This window comes from Syngnathoides biaculeatus, chromosome 8 (assembly GCF_019802595.1).
Source record: "Syngnathoides biaculeatus isolate LvHL_M chromosome 8, ASM1980259v1, whole genome shotgun sequence".
Classification (NCBI taxonomy): Eukaryota; Metazoa; Chordata; class Actinopteri; order Syngnathiformes; family Syngnathidae; genus Syngnathoides; species Syngnathoides biaculeatus.
Window position 1 is genome coordinate 18,763,773 of NC_084647.1, and position 21,058 is coordinate 18,784,830.

Consider the following 21,058-nt stretch of genomic DNA (forward strand, 5'->3'; position numbering starts at 1 on the left):
AGCACTACAGCACTACGTCGCCTATTAAAAACACAAACAGGCAGAGGCGAGCGCTGACGAGAGCGAGGCGCAAATGAAGCTTTTTTTTCTCCGCTCGCAAACGAGGGCCTGCTTCAACAAGTACTCGTGTACTCAATCATCGTCCTCAATGTCCTCATTATCAGGAATTTATTAGCAAATGTTACATACATATACACACACACACACGCTTCTTGTGCCGTTCGGGGTCACGGCCGAGCTGGGGTCGAACCCAGCTGAGTACACCATGGATCTGGTCTAATGAGCCTTCACACCTGCTCAAACTCCACAAGGGAAGGCCCAAACGCAGAAAAAGTGACTGCGAGGCAGACGTGCTAACCGCTACTGGACTGTGGGGACCACGGAGACTTTACTTCTTTGGAAAAAGTGAGCAAAACAACACAAATCTAAAGTTGAAGCAAACAAATGAATGTCAAAGTCAAGCAAGACACTTGATTTGGTTCTTTTCTTCCCTGCGAGGTCACAAAACCACTTCAATTAAGGCGACCGTGATTAGGGCGCTGGTACAAGGCAAAAAAAAAGAAAAGAAAAAGCCTGCGTGTTGACTCGAGCTCAAAGCTGCCGCCGCTGTAATCCTTTTGTTCACACGAGTGCACACATGGCACACGACTCTAATTCTCATTCTCGAACAGCAAGCGGCTGAAAAATCAAACACCACAGAACACGAATAAGCACATTAGCATAAGCAACCAAAGACCAAAATGCCAACAATCCCACTCAAAACAACACAAAGCCAGAAGTCACCTGTCGGACCCCGCAAGGACGATACACACACACGACTGCGCATTATAAATGACGATACTGTCATGCCATAATTTCTGTATTGTATTGATTTTATGACACACATTGAGTAGTTTTCGGGGCAATATTTGAACTACCGTAATTCCCGGCCTACAGAGCGCACCTGGTTACAAGTCTCACCGAGTACATTTGTAAAGGAAATACCATTTGGTACATACATACGCCGCAGCTGTGTAAAAGCACCAAGTGCCCACATTGAAACACGAGACATTTACAAAGACGGTACACAGAAATAATTTAATGCTAGTGCTAGTGCTACCGCTGTGCTAAAGCTAGTACTAACACTAGCACCACGCTAATGCTAGCAGGGCCAGTTAAAATAAAAAGTAAGTAAGTATCTTTCGGCTTGTCCCTTTCGGGGTCGCCACAGGTGTCATCTCAGATGAACGCACATTTATGTTTAGCATAATTTTTACGCCGGATGCCTTTCCTGACACAACCCTTCACAGGGAGTGGAGGCCCCAGTGGGATACGAACCCACAACCCCTGGTTTATCAAACCAGTGCTCTTACCGCTGAGCTACAGGGCCTCAGTTAAAATAAAACTTAAATAAAATAAAAGTAAATAAAAAGAAAGAGTTTAACGCTAGTGCTAGCGCTGCACTAAAGCTAGTTCTAATGCTAGCACCTCGCTAACGCTAACAGGGCCGGTTAAAATAAAACTTACCGGTAAACATCACTGAGACACACCAGTACAGCAGCAACACGCTAGCACAGCGCTAACGCTAGCGCAGCACTAACAGGGCCGGTAAAAGTCACTTCCTCGTAAGAAAAAAATGCACAAATAACCGTAAACTGCAGGGTTGAAACCGCGTGAAAAAAGTTGCAGCTTGTAGGCCGGAAATTATGGTACATGCTGTACAGTTGATTGTTACTAACTCAATCCAATATGGAAGCATTTTATTTCTCACCAAAGCTAAAAATTCTAAACCCAAACGTCCCATATTTTTGTGGATAATTTTGAAAATATAATGGAAAAAAATATACATGTGCTTACGGTTTGAAACAAACTTGTTTTTTTTTATGTACACTAGCATGTGTGTATTTTACTGTTGTCCATGTTTGTGGAACTTGGAGAGCTAAGTATTTTTTGTGCTAGTACCTTGTGTCTAAAGGGTCAGAACTACCGCTACTACGCCTGTGTACTGGAAAGTAAGCATAGTGGTCTGAAATAGTGAATTTATTTGAACTGTGTTTCACACACACACACACACACACACACGGACGGCCCTTGCACTTTAATTGCTGACAATGCAGCTTGTGTCGCTCCCTCGCACAAAATATGATCCATTATCATAGATCACGTGCCAACACAGACAACAGCCGCATGAATAATTAAAGGCTGCTACATTAGTATTTGTGTGTGTGTGTATATACAAGCTGCAAAAGAAAAAAATAATACACCAAGCACACACACACACACACACACACACACACACACACACACACACACACAAGTTTCTGCAGTCCAGTAGTACGAGCAGGTCCATCTGAGCCCTCCCAGAAAAGAAGAAAATAAAATAATGAAAAAAAAAAAAAAAAAAAAAAAATCAAGAAACTGCTTGGAGCAAAGTCCGTCCTCGCTTTTTGGTCCCTAGTGGTCGAGCTGCTGAGCTGTGCTTCTTGTAAAAAGTTCTTTAAAAAAAAATACTCACTGAAACTTTATTTACACTCATTTGGTGGGGTTGGTGTGAAGAACATATGCTTTACAGTTCTGGGGCTCAGGGTTTGAATCCATGTTCCCGCCTTCTTGTGAAGTTCTATGCTCTCTTTTTGTCTCCCACATTCCGGAAACTTTTAGTCTTTCACTGAACCCTCGAAATTGATCAGAGGTGCGAATGCGTGCCCTGCGATTGGCTGGCGACCAGCCCCCGGGTCTATCCCCACTTCTGACCCCAAAGTCAGCTTGGAGAAACAAGGGATGCTGGCCCACATCCCGTTTGGCTCCCTGGTCGCGCCGGATGTTGGGGAATTAAATGGCGGCACAGCGTGACAAATGAAATGTTTGCCGTGTCTGAGGGCTGACATTTAACGGCAGCTGCGAGAGAGAGAGCGAGAGAGCCAAGAATAAAAGGTCCCAGTCCGTCGGCTCCACTTTGGACAACTTTGACGTTTGGCTGCAGTCGGGATATGTGATTGGAATGACGACGACCTCCTTCAGTGCTTTTGTTATTGAAAAGCCCCCCCCCCAAGTCAACTCAACCAACACCAACTGCAAAAAATCTAAACTTGTCTAGCCCTTACGATGGCAAATCACTTTTTCTTCTATTAGACAAGGCTATGGCCCGACTTAACGAAGCTCCTTCACTCATTCTAACCTTCTTATTTCCTGAGTCATCAGATGGCACCAAAGCAAAATTGAGTTGTCCCTTGAAGTTAATTCATTCCTTGATCATGCTCATATCACAAAGCGTCCATCCATCCATTTTCTTCACTGCTTATCCTCACCAGAGTCGCGGGGAGTGCTGGAGCCTATCTCAGCTGTCAACAGGCAGGAGGCGGGGTACACCCTGAACTGGTTGCCAGCCAATCGCAGGGGACATAGGGACAGACAAACAGCTGCACTCGCGATCACACCGAGGGGCAATTTAGAGTGTCCAATTAATGTTGCATGTTTTTGGAATGTGGGAGGAAACCGGAGGGCCCGGAGGAAACCCACGCAGGCACGGGGATAACGTGCAAACTCCACACAGGCGGGTCGGAGATTGAACACGGGACCTCAGAACTCTGAGGCCAACGCTTTACCAGCTGATCCACTGTGCCGCCTATCACAAAACATCTGTATCTTAAATCATCTTCCCTGCATGAAAGAAATAGAAATGCCATTAATCCATTTTAGCCATCCCAAAACGACACCAAAATTTTACATTTTTGAAGTGAAATTTCTGCAGAGTCAGCTAATTTCTCGACTTCTCAGTGCTGCAGTAGTATTAGTCATTCTTTGCACACGAACATGATTTGAATGTGCGTATTATTATTTATGTATATTGGCCAATTGAAGGCTAGGTCCCTTGTATCAGAAGGCAGCGCCGTATTTATGTGAGCACAAAAACTGCGAATGGGAGTAAATTAAAAAGATTTGCAAAAAATTAGAACTCAGCGACAAAAAACGAACTGCGAATATACGGAACTTGATTAAATGTCCAATGGTCCGAATGACAACTGAATCAATTGAAAAAAGATGACAGGAGGACGAGGTTTTGAAAATAGACATCACATTTATTGGTCACCAGGGGTCCCTACTGCTGCCGACTGCCCTTCCGACAAATTAGAGCACCGAGCACATAAGCGCTGCTACCAACACAAAAAAAAAGCTGATACACACCAATGTGTTCTTCTCTAAAACGGAACACAACGTACAAAAAAAGCAAGTCTTGGAAAGCAGTCCGAGTTGTCTCGGTTCGGGTTGTAAAAAAAAAAAAAAAAAAAAAAAAAAAAAGCACTCACTTTCCTCGAGTGAGTTTTCTGCCGTCCGGCTCGTCGGGCAGTCGGAGGACGGGGGAGGCGGGCGATGATCCCGCCCGTGCTTACGTCGCATATTTTCCGAGAAGCATTGGCGCTCCGCAGAGCCCGGCAGTCAATGAGACGAGCACTTAAAAAAAACGGAATCTCTCCTCGCGCGGCACACGACAGCACAACACTAGAGCAATGTTGGACACGTAACTAAACGGGTGATGAGATGACACAACTCCCCACCCGGGACCTTTCTTCCTCCTCGGGAACGTCGACCCGGCCGGGGAAGCGGCGGCCTCAGAGGGAATTAAAAAAAAAAAAAAAAAGGAGCCGGGCGAGTCCTATCCCCCCCCCAAATGGAAAAAGACAACTGTGAGCTGTGAGGCGGCCTCACCAGGACGCCGAAGGCACCAGCAGGACCAAGAGCAATGCGGGCCACGCCAGATGCTCCTTGGCCTCGCCGCTCTTTGCCCGAACACCTGACGGGGGGAAGACGAGACGCAAAATTACCATCAAGATGCACCCAATAAATCAAGGACCCCCCACCTGTACACGTTTCACAATTAAAATATAAGAGCTTTAAATTTTTACCCTGAACTATGCAATCATGTTGGGAGAAACACGACTTGTTTTGTGAATTATATTACTTTTTTAAAAATTACATTTTTCAGAAAAAAAAATAATTCTGTAAATATGGATTTTTTTCCAGAAATATTCAGGAGGATGTTTCAAGCTACATTTACAAAAATAAATTCCAAGATTTTTATTTATATTTTAAACACCTTAAAATAAAAAAAATAATAATTCAAATGATTGTTTTTAAAAACAATTTTGAAACAAGTCATTTTGACCTGCAACATAACAAGCGGCTTAAAACTAGAAACCATTTTATTATAGGCTTCATTTTAATTACAGTAGTGCTGTACATTATTTTATGAACAGAGATATGTAAATATGTGGAATTCTCTTTTTTTCCCCCTACAAAAGTCATTTGGAAATATTTAATATACAGAATCAAAGAACAAAATAGGGTCAGGTTTATATCTCAAACTTTAAAATATATTTTAAGCACTACATTTGCAACTCTATAGTCTGGCAAGTTGTCCGGGTGCAACGAGACCAAGCGAACAGGCCGTGAGAATTAAAAAAAAAAAAAAAAACAAAATGCGCTGGCCGCTCCGGTCTGGCCGTCGTTACGCTAGCAGCTTAATTGGCCGAGTGCATCGCGGAAGGTTTGTGTGTGTGTGTGGGCAAGGTAATTAAAAGAGTATTAGCCAAAGAAAACTTTGCTCACGCAACAGCTTTGACTGCTTAATTAGAGCAGATACGCTCAAGCTATGACAAAATAAACAGCGGGGCGGCAGGGAGGGGTCATGCAGTAAAAGTCCTTCATGACTGTACAGTACTAAAGTATCATTTCGTTTGTTTTTCCTGATGACTATTTGAACACATATACATTCTTTGTAATCTTATTATTATTATTTATTGACGTTTTCGACAAAAACAGATTTGTGTGAAATGCGTGTAAAAATCAGATTCTGGGATTAAAAAAATGATCCATCTGAGTTGAAAAAAAAAACAACATAATAAATAATAAAACTTCCATCACTAGCTAACTTAACTTTTTTTTTAAAGTTAAGCTATTGCAACACATTTTGACAGCTAACACACGCTTTGCTTAAAAATAAAACAGGCAACACACAAGAAGGAACGTTTGTTTTTTTTCTTCTCAGTATAAACTATTTTATTGGTGGAGACGTTGGTTTCAGTCATTATGTCAAGTTATTAAAATGGGTATTGCACAATGTATGATGGACACGAAATTGTGACTTTCATCCTGGAGCACACATTGTACTGCCCGTACTGGACCGAGGCGGCCGCTTACCAGATGAGGTGACGAGTCGTATTTGCGAGCTGACCGCCCCTTCTCCGCCCTCGCTGAGGACCCGCACCTCGATGACGTAGGTGCCGCCCTCCGGGAGGGTGAGCGTGGTGGACGGGTTGATGGTGCGGGTCACCTGGTTGTGCCCTCGGCCCTCCTGCTTGAGTAACACCTGCACAACCAACCCCCCCAGGAGTCAGTTTTTGTGGCCGAATGCGGACGCAGACTCAATGTTGCGAATCACCGTGTCTCCAAATTAAGGGCGACATACGCTCATGTGGGAAATTATGGGAAAAGAGCACAGGTGCATCGCTTCGTGGCCTGAATGACTCGAAATTTACACCCATATCGAGAAAGACTAAACTTTTAGCAAACACTTTGCTGTTTATTATTGATACTGTGACAGCAAGTTCAAAATGACATGCCATGACAGTCACTCACATTTGAAAAATGTACGGGTGTGGTCAGTCATGCCCGCAGATATAAAGTTACAGGTGTGATTAGAGATGGAATCTCAAGACCTTAAAATAACTTACTGAGTTGTTATAACCGAGCATGTAGTTGTTACCTAATACCATAATCAGAATTTATTGACACTGCACAGACTGGGACAGACATTTTTAAAGAGGTCAATAGACATTCAATTTCAAAACTAAATATTCATATAATCAAATCATTTAATTTCACCATGATGTATTGTTGTAATCTCTCGTAATTTACGGCGCTATCTGTTGTCAATCAATTGATGAAAGCTAGCAGTAGATGATCTATATCTTCCTAAAGCATGGAGAGGAAACGTTTTCAAATTCAAGATAACGCATTAACACGGGGGAAAATGACCGTTCGCATTTAGATATGGACAAACTAGTCGAACATTAGAACTTAGATCAAGTCAAAGTAAAGAACAATCTCATACTTATTATATTTAGATACTGAAACATTATAATATTAATATAATATAGTGTCATATTCCAGAAATGTTTTCAATGTAACTCAGGGGTGCACAGATTTTTTTTTCCCCCCCAAGAGCCGGCATAAAAACTGTGCCAACCAAATATGAGCGTTTCATCTGCGATGTCACGCTGTGGCTAGCCCTAACAGGACAAGCCGTAAGAAACTTAATTACTTTATACTTTTCAAGTAGCTAATAGCCTCCGACCGGCGGGGCGCGGGTGGGTGCACGTGCGCATCACCACGACTGCTGTAAATAGGAGGCTGGCTTGCGTGCGCTTGACGTATTAGGCTACACCTGAATCGAGCGACGAGGTGGATGAGTCTAACGTCTTTTTTTGGTGGTGGTGGTGGTGGTGGTGGGGGGGGGGCACGCTGTCACACGATCAACAAAAACTGCCTCGTGATCGACGCATTGAGCACCCCTGGTGTACCTGAATTTCCTTTGAAATGGCTCATGATGTTAATGACTTTCGACGTAAATGAGCTTGCAGTACGTGAAGCAGCTCAGAACATGCGCAGTACGGTTAACTTGCATTTCCTGTTTCCGGGTGAATACTGATTGTTTAGAAGCAGGCTTGTTTTGTTAACAACGTTTATGAAATAAACACATCAAGACTAGTACAAAATAAGCGACGTCTTTCAATATCTATTTTTTCTACTCGTAACAAATTTTACGCGCATGATTTTTTTGTGCTTGACTGTACAGATTTGCGAGTGCGATGGCGCGCGGGCATGATCGCGGCCGTCAAATGTGAGTGACTGCCATTAGGCTAACGAGATGGGCGCCAATCAAACCAAAATAATACATTTACTCATCCTGGGTGTCACTGTTTCCCATTATCCCAAGATGGGACCAGCTCATTGCAGCAACTCCATACAAAAAGCTTAATTATGAATTGTAACAGTCAAGCAACATTCTGCTTCATGTGGCTTTAAAACATTTTGAGTGGACAACACAAGGAAAGTGGTTCCCATCCCCCCCTGCCTGGCTCAACTCGTGCTGGTCGCCTCCCATGCAACAGCTTGGAGGTCACGAGCCAGAAGGAGGTTCTCGTGGGCTCCGAGCTGCCAAGCTTTGAAAGCCTGCCAGCTCTCTTCCTCCTCCACAGACTCACTTTCTGTGTTGTTGTAGCATCAATGAAGCTCCCGCCTCTATTTTTAAACTCAAGAGTTTTAGATTTATCTAGAGAAAGAGCTCATTTCATGCTTAAAGCCACCTCCAGGCCAGTAGTTGTCGGTGTAAGTATTAATACTTAGTGGTGTAATTCTCGATTTTCACAGAGAAAATGGAACTGCAGTTTGGACTCAGTCAAGCTTATGATTATAATTTCATCAAACATTCTTTGTAATATAAAACATACAATTTTCATCCTATAATTATGAATAATGTCCTTGTTTACGCTCGTTTTTTTTGCCTACATAAAGGGCAACTCCCGTTAGATTAATTAACTGATAACAATGATGATAATAATCTTTTCTTGTTTGTCTTGTTCTTTGTTTTCCCAACATTTCAAATCCTGTACGCCCGGTACATATCCTTTTATCCCTTTCAGGAAAAACCGCATGCTCACCATGTATCCGATGACGTCAGACTCGTTTTCCTTGGCCTTGACTGGCTCCCAGCTAAGAGACACGTTGTTGCCCTCCTGAATCCACAGCAGGTTTCCTGGAGGCTGCACAGGAGCTGATGAAGCAAAAAAACAATTCATGGGTACACAATATTGTCTACATCCCAACACAGTTGTGAACTCACGGGCTTTCCTGGTCTTGGCCACGACGGTGGTACTGGCAGGTCCTTGTCCGATGCTGTTGAAGCCTTTGACGGAGACGACATACTGGCTGTTGCCTTCCAAACCCCCCAAAACCAAGGCAGTCTCGTTCTTTGTGGTTCTCTGTTTCCAGCCCGAGTCCTCCTTATCCGCTGCTTTCCAGTAGCTCACCTGATCACACGGAACCAGAGTTGTGTCCAAGGGGGAGGGGGAAGTGAGTCCCAAGTCGAGTTGAGTCCCCGCTAAGTTTCAAGCAAGTCGAGTCAAGTTTAAGCGAGTCAAACAAATTTTGATCGGTCACAGCACGTCATCCAGGCAAGTCCTAATCTGACTCGGGTCAAAGTCACGTGATTTGGGTCCCCGAATCTCATCTGACTGTGAGGAGTGGAGCCAATGTGTCTGGTGGAGCACACCTCGTATCCTTTGGGTCTTCCAGGACCAGGGTTGGGCGGTCTCCACGTGACTCTTATCTGCGAAGCCGAAATTGCGTACGCTTTCACGTCCGACGGCGCCTCTCTGGGCTCTGCAGGTGCGTGCACATACACGATTATTCTTTTGTTTTATTTTTACTGTTTTTTTTGACGCCAAATGTGACCTCACCTCCTTCGGCGGAGTGGATGACAACGACCGGACTGAAGGGCCCGTCGCCCTTGTTGTTGTACACACCCACTTTCACCTCAAAGGGCGTCAGCGGCGGGAAGGTCTCGTCACGGTACTTGTACGTGGTCGAGTCGGCCGACGTCACCATCTTCTCCTTCCAGCCTCGGGTGCCGTTGGCGCGGAAGGCCACGATGTAGCCGAAGCCCTCGCCGTTTTGGAACTCCTCAGAAACCGGCTGGAATGTAAAGAGACGAACGGACCTTTTAGGGAGCCCAAATGCTTTCTGGGTAAAATTGTGCAGGCACTGCATAACATCTGCTTTGATAGCTCATTATTTGACCTGGTCCCATATATTTAATCATTTTTGTTAGCATGTTCAGCTGGCTTACTTTATTAGCACCTGCATTTCAAAATAAACGCACACTCTCATGACTAGTCATGGACAAATGAACGAATCGTAGTCATCAATTGGTCAGGCGAAACTGACCAATTAAATATGAAAATCAACTTCATTCCTATTGCTCGTTTTCTTATTTTCCCCGTTACATTAAAAACAAACTCACAGATTGTGCAGTTTCACTTTTGGACCAGCCACAAACGAAACAAACTTTTCTCATCTGGAGCAATTTCCCTCCCATTTTACGACAATTCGCTGCCAGTGTTCATAAAGACGCAGTCTGTCGTGAGGATTGGAAGGCGAGTTTGCGCGGCTCAGTGGCGCTCGTTACGCAGAAGTTTGTCTCCCGGCATTCCTGACGCGAGGCGATTTATTATTTTTTTTTCCCCCCTCCTCGGACTGATGTCTGGTGTGGCTTCCCCCGAGTCGTCTTCCAGCAACTCCATCCAATCAAACCGCAATTCATTAGGACAAAATTTAATTAATTAATGCTGGCCGCGCGGATTAAGGGCCTTGCTAAATGCAATATAAGTTAAAGAGCCGCTGCCTTTCGGATTTAATGTAATATGTTTTTACGATGGTGAATGAATGCCAATATTAATATTAATCAAGCTTGACTTTTGCTGGCATGGATTCACATTTGCCTGCGCTTTACACAATTTAAACTCAGCATCCCAGAAGGAAATATGATGAGTCTCCCCATGCCAAATGGGGGAATTGAACCTGGAACGCTTTTTCACGTGCACAGAAACAAGGTAGAGCTGCAAATTTCATGCTCGTTAAGCTCAGGATGAAACAAATGTTGCGAGAAGTTCAAGTCGCCTTGTGGAATATTACTTAATTAAAAGTCTTAAAGCATCTGACATTTTCTGTACTTAAGACTCAAATATAATCGCCGCATGTTAAATGTAGAGTTTACAATTTTCCTAAAAAATGAATTTTTTTGGGGTCATATTTGTTAAAACTGTCAATACTGTATCAACATAACACGTACCCTAATTTCCGGCCTACAGAGCGCATCTGATTATAAGCCTCACTCAGTACATTTGTAAAAGAAATACCATTTGGTACATACATAAGCCTCACCTGTGTAAAAGGAGCAAGTGCCCACATTGAAACACGAGATATTTATAAAGAAAGATGGCTTACAGAAAGGGTTTTCCCAAGTTTTAATACCTTAGCTTAGTTTAACAAAGCAACAACACGGTAGCGCGAACAGGGCTGGTAAAAAAAGAAAAAGAAAAAAAAAAAAACGGCGACAGCATCTACATAGTAGCAACACTTTAGCGCCGCACTAACGGCCGGTTAAAAAAAAAGGCATCATTGAGATGCGACAGTAACATAGCAGCAACACGCTAGCGACGCACTAGCAGGACCGGTTAAAAAAACATACTGGTAAAAACCACTGAGACACGGCAGTAACACATCAGCACGATGCTAGCGTGGTGCTAACGCTAGCGCAGCACTAACAGGGCCGGGTTAAAAAAAAAACACACCAGTAAAATCACTTCCACTGGTGTCACTCTTGCCTTTTCCGCTCGAGTGCCTCCTTGGGGTCGTTATAAAAAATGCACAAATTATTCGCATCACCGCATAAGCCGCAGGGTTGAAAGTGGGTGAAAAAAGTCACGGCTTAAAGGCCGGAAATCAGTATGGTAAGCAGTAGTTCAAAACCACCGCGCCCGAGGAGGAACAATCAATCAGAGACAGAAAGCGGTTAGTGAAGATGGTTAAGGGAAACTTAGATTAAAAGTATACATTTTATTTCATAAATGGAGAGGAATAAGATTTAAAAATCAGATATGTGAAAATTGCACTTCAGTATTGAATAGTAACAGAGTATTAGTACGGCATTACATTACAAAAGTTGCTGTAAAACATCCAGAATTGAATGCTTCTTAGGTCCCAATAGAACATAAAGTTGATGTGATGCGCAAGTGTGTTTTGCTTTTTCTTTGATTTTTTTGGGGGTTATTTTTGTCAGACCAAGACCAAATAAGGATAGCGAAAATATGACAAAAGTGCTGGAAATGGAACCTAACGTGTTAAAAGGCTTGTACAGTTAATCAAGGTTTTATAATGGCCCCGTAGTGTGTATTAATTTTTTGGGGGCTTTTTGAGTGAAAAATTGGACTAAATTGAAGGTCAACCTTCTTTCTTGAATGTATTATGAGGTTCCACTTGCTCTCAGAGAGTTTAGGCGTTTGTTTAAAAAAAGAGCTGAAGTAGGACACCAAAAAATATATATATAAATGAAAAGTTAAAAACCTCCTACGTCCGAAAGGAAACAAATGCTGCGTTGATTTCATGTGCTTCGACTACTTGAACGGCTGGCCCAAACGAGCCCTGTCCTCCCCGGAGGCGGCGGTGCTGGATGGAGACGCGACGACCAATCGCCGTGACCGTGCTCATTACAGGGATGATCGCCGCAGCTAAATGAGCTGTCATCAAAGTGGATCATTACAGGCCGGCCGTGCCGCTCGTTCGATATCGGTCTTTTAGGAGCAGCGTGAACAAACAGAAGCCATTTAGGACCCCGCTGTTGGGGCGTAGGAGGGGGCACATGTGGACAGATTTTGATAACTCAGCTCATGACCGAACCTTGATGGGTAAAGGGTAAAAGGAGATATATGTCATTTAGTATATAATTACTTGAGACAGAACGGCAAGCAGGAAATGGGGTTTGGACTGATGGAACTGGAATTGTTAGTGGAAGAGGCAAAAAAAAAAAAAAAAAAAACAGAGAGCAACCTACATAAAATGGATATTGGATAAAAATGGAGCGTTAGGACTGAACTATGTGTCCAAAAATTGTTCAATATTTTTTGTCACTGAAACTACCCTTGAGAAATTCTGTTACTTCCAGAATTGGTGGCTGCAGTTTACTGGAGCTGTGGTGCAATGGGACATACAGCGGCTGAAATAAGTATTTAACACACCCATCTATCCATCCAGTGCTGGAGCCTACCCCAGCTGTCAACTGGCAGGAGGCGGGGTACTCCCTAAACTGGTTGCCAGCCAATCGCAGGGACCATCGAGACAAATAGCCGCACTCGCAATCACACCTAGTTGCAATTTAGAGTCTCCAATTAATGTAATGTAATGTGAGGTAGACGCTCTGACCAGTCGCCACGTATTCAACACATTAAGTATATTTCCAAAGGTGCTATTCACATGAATTTGTGTGTAATAATGTGAATATTCATACATTTTAGGAGTTGTCTTGGGTTAATAACATCAAAAACTGGTTTTCGTTTTTGAGCTTCAGAAAGGCGAGGGAGAGGCCACCAGACTGACTTGCACAGCGATAAAACTTGAGTGTTGCAAGACAAAACACAAATGTGGATTTATCTTGGTCAAGCGTATATAAACATGGAGAGAAAAAACATCCCAAATACAATCGTTTGACTTTACATCTTTTTACCGTTGTGTGGATGTTGAACAAAATAACCGGCGCATTTTGACAAGGAGACGAAAGGATGGATATTTGGTATTCAGGTAAAGTCCAGACAGTTGGAAACTGTAGAGTAATGAGTATTTGGGCCGGCTCGCACATGCGGACAGAGCGTGATAACTCAGCTCATGACCAAACCCTAATGGGCTCGGTGACTGTGAGGCCATCCCTAATGGACGCCCCCTTGCAAAAGCAGCCGACTATTTAGTCATTCATCCTGGTTTAGCAGCGTCCAGCCCCCCGCGACCCCTCGGAAGATGATTGCGGTAGCTTTCCCGAACGCGCCTCCGCCGGCAAAAAGGGCCGCGTCTCCTTTAATAAGGACCTCCATCGATCACCTCGCACGCGCCGCTGATTTATTCCCAAATGTGTCGCGCGGCCACCAGAGGAAAGAGCGCGGGGGATGAAAACTGGTTGAGGTTGCAAGCCAGAGGAGCTTGTCATATTTATGGATGACAGCGAGGCGGAGTGGAGGGACATCATCGCATTCATATTTCTTATCACTCGCCCGCATGAGTGAATATGTCCGCCAGGACCAACAGAAAACACCGATTGCGTCCGGTGCGCTAAATCGAGTCCTGAAAGGTGCTTCCATGAGAAAAGGGAAGCAATAATATAAGAAACGGCTCCCAGTGCCATGCAGTGCTTCGATACAACCGCAATACTCCGGACTCAGCCATTCTCTAGTGATCGTCCTCTAAACCTGTTGAAATTTACAGAACTGATAAAGAAATCCAGATAATCTGAAAAATAAACGTGTGCCGCCTTGGAAACGGCAGATTACTTTATTATTTAAAGGCAATTGTTAAAATGTCAACCAAAAATGATGAATTGAGGGTCAGGAACAGAGATGAAAAATAGTTAATTGAAATGACCCAGACTACTTTGCCGTTAGTGCTTCAAAAATACTTCCTTAATGTTAGTCACCATCCTGAACTGGAAACTAGATTGTATCTTTGAAGGTTTATTATGGTATCTATTCATGAAAATCAATTTGAAACTTGGGACAGAAATCGAGATCTGACTAGAAACTTAACTTTGGTGTATTTGTCGCAGAATTCTCGGGAATTGAGTCTGGAGTCGGTCTTAGCAGAGTTTGGGTTTGGATAACAGCCAATCACAGCACTCATATATTAAAAAAAAAAAAGTCTTGACTCAGTACAAAGTGGCTAATGTGCAAAAATGTATTGTGCCAGAACAAATTAATCCTTGACTAAAGCAAGAAAAAAACATTTGAAACAGTCCTCGGTATGATGCCGTGCAGTTGTACAACCGCAAAAGAGAGGTTCCATCCATCCATCTGTCCATTATGGAGAGCGGTTATCCTCATCAGGGTCACAGGTGAGCTGGAGCCTATCCCAGCTGACTTTGCAGCAAGAGGTTGGGGAGCTTTCTCTAAAAGTAATCGATTGTAGACCACATTCTTTGTTACCATATGCAGTACAATACTGTAGAGTGCTATTTCCCAAGTCCAAAGTTGATTTTTTTGAGCATCTGGTACAGATTGATGGTATTTCCATTCATTTCAATCATAAAAGTTGATCTGCGATACGAGTAAAGTTAAGTTCCGCCATATTAATATTCTAGATGGACTCGGGCCAACAATATGTTACACCGACCACAACATTGACACCAGTAGGCATCCATCCCATCTGGAAGGAGATGGCCCCTCCGTCAGGCGCCCGCGGCCCTCGGTTCCGCGGTTCCACATCTTCGCCCAGTGGCAGTTGGGCTGCCAGGCCCGACTTAATAACGACGAGTTGAATCCACATCTGTTCACCTCTCCCCCTTGCCAAAGTGTCCTTCAACCCATCTTAATTGCAAATCTTGGCCTCGTTCTCAGACGCATAAAACCCCCCCTCGGCCCCTCGGCCCCAAAGCCCCAAACGCCCGACCTGTCTGCGGGCAGAGCCTGCGAACGGTTCACGCCAATTTCCCCTCCGCTTGCTGTGAGATTTATTAGCTTTAGCGAGAGATTGCAAACACATTAATACACATCCAAGGGTTCATCTGGAGCTGCTGTCTTCTTCCCCTTTTTCTTCTTCTGGGACTCAATTGCATATTCACAACATCTTCATCAACGCGACAGGGGTCCCAGGTGGGCTATGGGGACCGGCCTCATCGGCACATTTGTCATGTGACCAAGGGGAGGCCCCCCCCCCCGACTCCTCCCCTCCTGCAAGTCTGAGAAACGCAACTTGCAGATTTTCATCCTGTACGGGGCGAGGAAGCAGAAAACTGGAGCCCAAATGGACAGCACAGTATCCTGTGAGATTTTTTACCACACAATCAACAAAAGGAGGGAACCGGGATTGAAGCCCAGGCAGAAAAGCCACGTAGGCGCAGAGGAGAACATGCAAAGTCCACATGAGGGGGACCGGGATTTGAACCCCGGTCCTCAGAACTGTGAGGCCAAGCCCCTAACCAGTTGCTCCACCGTGCCGCTAAGATCATTATCATTACTTAATTAAAAAAAAAAAAAACTAAAGAAAAATAATGTGTTAGAGTAACTTGATTGCATTACATTAAAACAAAATTATCACATTTAAATTAGGGCCATATGAAAGTTTCTTTTTTAATATAAATTAGGGAGATGTTTGTCCCCGACACAAAATGAACCCGCGCTTGCCCAATTGCAGGTAATTCTTTTTAAAAACCCTATCAGATGATTAACGCAAATGAAATGAATGCAAGTAGAAAATAAAATAATTTACGACTCAGATAATTATTAAAATAAAGTTAGACCATTTAACAAAATTGTCATTGTGGTAACGATTGTATTTATTTATTTCCCATTTCTAATAACAATTCTATCCATTTTTTTCTTTTTGAAAGAAAAAGGTGCGCATTCTTTTCCGCACCTCACAATGTGACGCCTTTATTACATTCTGTGTTGAGCGCTTTGGCTCGACGTCCCCCGGCTCCAATGAGATAATCCTCTTTATCGTGGACGGCCGCGTCTTATTACAGTAATCACTTCTACCTCTGCTCTGGTGGAAAACAATCATGCTTTGGCTGGCTGTTCTTCTCCCAGGGTTTGTTTGGAAAAAGAAAAAAAAGAAAGAAAGAAAAAAATAAAAATACCAGAATAAATCCAGCCTTGACCCCCTGCATAAAATGTAAAAGTAAAACAATATCTTTTGTCATTGACATTAATCGTATGTAATACATGAATAAAGTCCCAACTTCGAAATGTTCGAGAGAGCCTACGGATATATCGAGTGCATGTCCTCACTAATGCTATCGTTTTTATTCCGAGCTAATTCGTTATTGATTTCATCTTCTGGGGAAGCAGCAGCTCAGATTATATCACTAAATCAGCAAATAAAATGACGCACACCTGATAACGCGTTAAGCGAAAAGCGCTGCTTTGCATTCTCCGTAAATCGATGCCATATAAAAGTTCTTCTCTGTGCTCAACACTATTTTGGTTGCCTCTGCTGAGGCAGTTTTACACTCATGATCTAAAGTTTTGCTCGTGTGGTACGTTAGAACGGCTAAAGCAGGGAAAAAAAATGAGCCTGAGCCTAAATGTTGTCATCAAGAGTCCTGTTATATTTGTTGTTTAGCATTTTTTCCGCTTTAAAATTGGTTCATCAAAAAATATATATTTTTAAATCAATTGTTCTCATTGAATAATTGATTAATTGAGTCACTAGCTGTAAAATAAACTAAATATTTACACATTGAACACCAGCGAATTTGTTGGAAAGATAATTGTTACTCTGATTAAATATAGATTAAAAAATATATTTTTTTACTGTATTAGTAAATGCAACTGATACATATTTAATATGTATTCATGCATTTTTGCATTCAGTTTATTCATCCATTTTGTTGGATTCTTACAAGATGTCACGTGAAAAGTCAAATAAAAAGCAAAATATGCGACCTGTGATGTACTTTGAACTGAAGTACAGTGAAGAGCGCTTGCACCGCATTTTGCATGAGGTCATAAATGTTTTGTGCATCTTTATTCAACATCTTCAGATGACCCCACAAATGTTCGATGCAGCTGTACACAATTCTCTCCACTTTCACAAGGACTCACATTTAAGTTTGCGTATGAATGTGGTGCGTTCATTGGGTTCCAGCAATATGAGGGTGTGCACACTTGTGCAACCACAGTGTCTCAGCAGTTTATTTTTATTTTGCTTCTCAAAAATGTTTTTTTTTCTCCCCAATCTAGTTGTGTAGGTTACAGGATTTTATAATTTTGAAATAATGTTTGGTTTATTTTATTTTTCATTATTATTTTTTTTTAAATCGCATTCATTGGAGACGCTAAATTGCCTCAAGGTGTGATTATGAGCAACCAGTTCAGGGTGTACCCCGCCTCCTGCCCGATGACAGCTGGGAATGGCTCCAGCACTCCCGCGTCCCTCGTGAGGATAAGCGGCACAGAAAATGGATGGATGGGTGGACAAAATCTCACATTTGTATAGGGGATTGTTGATTTTTTTAATATCTGTGTTTAACGGGGGAACACGGTACGCATATAAGGAAAAACCTGAAAACGTGATGAGAAATGTACAACTTCCTTTTTTAACTGGTGAATAATCCATGAATCATAATGTAAAAATGATGACATACACTGAAGGTGTGATTGCATCCGCAATGTCGTCGCCCGAGTCTGCCCCGATTCCAAATGAGGATGGCTGGGCCTCGGTGGCCGGCTGTGCCCCAATGAGTGTCATTCTCTTTTCATTTGCCTCTATTTTTAGGCGGAACCCCTTCAAACCTTGTCAGGGTTTCATCTGATGCTGGAAAAACTTTCCTCTGAGTTTTAATTAGAGACCACCCTCGGCGGTTGCAAGACGGACGCGACGTCGCTAATCGACTCTCCGGGACGGCGGGCGCATCAGAGTGTAAACGTTTGTGATTATTTTGTAAAATGTCCAAAATCGTTCAAGCGTTTCGTTTGAGGCTTTGGAGGCAGCGGCATCCATCAACCACGCTTGATCCCCCCCACCCCAACCTTCATTCTACCTTCCCAACCGGTGACAGCTATTCCCAGGTAAGACGAAGTGACACATGCTAATGGTGGACCCCGTGTAGCGGCGGACCGCACGTTCTCATTATGTCACACTCCTGGCTCTGGAATTCATGAGCAGCTCACAATCAGGCAGGGCCAAATCTGCGACGGTGGGGTGGGGTGGGGGGCACTGAACGAAACCCACCCACTCCATCTGACACATTCATCGTGTGTGCATTTTTTTTCCTGTCTAGAATTCTGCGTCTTTGAGAGCGGAACATTTCTCAAGTGCCGCAAGACACCGAGGATGCATTTCACCTGCGCACACCAACAAGCAGGGCACAGTTTTCGCTGTCTGTCTACACATTAAACGGTGACCAGAAGGACTGAAACTCAAAGCATTTTAAACCAGTGGACGATTCCAAGCACGGCCTGGTACACACAAAGGTTTTTCCACTCCTCTGAGATACTTTTATCCGCGACAGACCCCAAAGATAAAGATAAGCAAGTCGTCATTCAAGTTTTGGTCGTCGATTTCGGCGTGCTCCGAGACTTTCAACAAAGGACACCGAACAGAAAAATTCTATTGAAACGCCCTCCTCGAAATCTCACGAGATCACACGTGAGCTCACAAAGAAGAAGAAACGCTTCCAGCTTGGCGCTGATCTTTCCCAAACGTTCCCAAAGGTCGCCTTACAAAATGGCGTTGTCCCCAAAAATCGACTTCATTCATCCATTCATTCTGTTACCCGTAACCCTGTCAAGCTTATTTTTCTCACGGGCCACATTGTTGTTCCGGTTTCCCTCAGAGGGCCGTTATGACTGTAGAACAAAAGTATTATATCTCACCATATTTACGGAAATCAATTTCTGAACTAGTTTTGGAATCAGAAATCAAAGGTAATGTGTTTGGCAACTATTCACATTTGGTAACACAAAAATCCTTGTAATAACTCAACTTTGTAATTTATTATATATGACAATTTGAAATTTTGGTACAGATTTTTACAAGAATCATGGAAATTGACACTCTAGGTTTGGCTTTGTGGGCCGCATAAAATCATGTGGCGGGCCAAATCTGGCCCCCGGGCCTTTGTGTTTGACACCTGCGCTTTATGGGAACGATATTTAAAGCAACAGACCACCGACAAAGTTTGTCTCAACGCTGAGATGCTTGGCAGTACAGAAGCAAATGGAAAGAAAATCCCTATGCAGATCTTAGTGTTATGCTAAAAAAACAAAAAACTAATGATGTTAGACTACATCATAATAGTAATTTTCAAAGTCCTTCGTTTATACCATGAAGAAAATAAAATGCCAATGCCACATTCAAGACAGCCCATAGGGGGTATTGAACTACAACATCAAGATAAGTTTAGCCTCTAAAGTGTCATATCAGCTACCATTTGACTGGAAAAAAAATGACTGAAGGAGCACTTTTTATAGTCCATATTTGGAAAATCCTGGTCTCACAATTACTATTATTGAGAGTTTCTTTCGGCTTGTCCCGTTCGCGGTCACGACAGTGTAACATCTCAGATGAACGCTCATATTTGTTTGGCACAGTTTTTTTTTTTTCTTACGCCGGATACCCTTCCTGACGCAACCTCTCTCGGGGAGTGGAGGCCCCAGAGAGATACGAACTCACGACCCCCAGTTTACCAAACCGATGCTCTAACGACTGAGCTATGGGGCCTCAACAATTATTCTTCTTATTATTATTATCATCATTGTTATTATTTGCACTGCCCTATCACTTGCAAATAGTCGGGGTCAACTGTATTGGAGCCGTTTTTTTTTTTTTGGGCGTTATAATAACAATAATAATAATCCCGAAAAGATCTCAGATTGGTTGAAATTGTGACTGGCCCAGAGAAATTATACACTGGTACAGAGTTGCCAAATTTCTTCACCCAACTAATCCCTTATTTTCATATCTCAAAATGAAAGATAGAAGAAGATGAAAATTGTGACTTGAAATGATCATCTGCCAGTGACCCCTGTATCTTTGCTGCAGATTTGATTTACAGCAATTTCTATTTTGAGTTTTGTCAATCTGTATTGAAAATACTCGATGTCAAAATCAATGGGGATGTCTTAAAATGTATTTCCTGTACACTGGAAGCACACTAGTTCAAAAATGTGAACGGCAGAGTGGTGATAAATGAAAGTTTCTTTGAAGCTGCCTGTCTTAACGTCTCAGTGGTAATGGTGGAATTTGACCCCCCCCCCCCCCCAATTCGTGTTATAGAAGAAAAGATCTGGCTGGTGCGCCACTTACCTCCCAGGATATGACCAGTTCATGCCTGCGGCCATTCCCCCCACTCACATTCACCGGCGCCACTGAGGGCACTAAAGAGCACAAAAGGAAAATTCACGTTACACACCTTGAGGGCACAATCCTCCCCCCCAAAAAAACTCTATCGCATACGTAACAGCGGCTCGGAGGTACCTGCTTCTTTAGTCCGGACTCCTCTGGAAGGCGCGCTGGGATCGCCCGTGCCGATGGCATTGCTGGCGACCACTCGGAACTCGTACTCCACCCAGGGGTTGAGCTCGACGGCCATGGCCGACTCCAGGTTCCCGGTCACGGGCTCAGGGTCTGCAACGGGCAAAATGATGTCATCTGGTTGACAATTTAATATGAGAAATGCCACGTTTGACTCCAAATTTTCGAGTTACCAAAAGTAGAAGTATTGATGTGTTTTCTATTTTAAAGGCCTCCACGAAATTAT

The 21,058-nt window shown here is 43.3% G+C and overlaps 1 protein-coding gene across 7 annotated transcripts in view; it reads right to left on the minus strand.

The window, feature by feature from the left end:
• Positions 1 to 4,070: 4,070 nt before the first annotated feature.
• Positions 4,071 to 21,058, minus strand: part of cntn5 (contactin 5) — a 129,181-nt gene continuing 112,193 nt past the window's right edge. For all 7 annotated transcript variants that reach the window (XM_061828054.1, XM_061828052.1, XM_061828053.1 and 4 more), the window contains 8 exons: positions 20,776 to 20,925; positions 20,605 to 20,675; positions 9,498 to 9,732; positions 9,311 to 9,420; positions 8,882 to 9,068; positions 8,700 to 8,812; positions 6,178 to 6,346; positions 4,071 to 4,771 (listed from right to left, as the gene is read on the minus strand). In XM_061828054.1, coding sequence (XP_061684038.1) covers positions 4,683 to 4,771; positions 6,178 to 6,346; positions 8,700 to 8,812; positions 8,882 to 9,068; positions 9,311 to 9,420; positions 9,498 to 9,732; positions 20,605 to 20,675; positions 20,776 to 20,925 — 1,124 coding nt within the window. In that variant the 3' untranslated portion in view covers positions 4,071 to 4,682. The remainder of the gene's footprint in view (positions 4,772 to 6,177; positions 6,347 to 8,699; positions 8,813 to 8,881; positions 9,069 to 9,310; positions 9,421 to 9,497; positions 9,733 to 20,604; positions 20,676 to 20,775; positions 20,926 to 21,058) is intronic.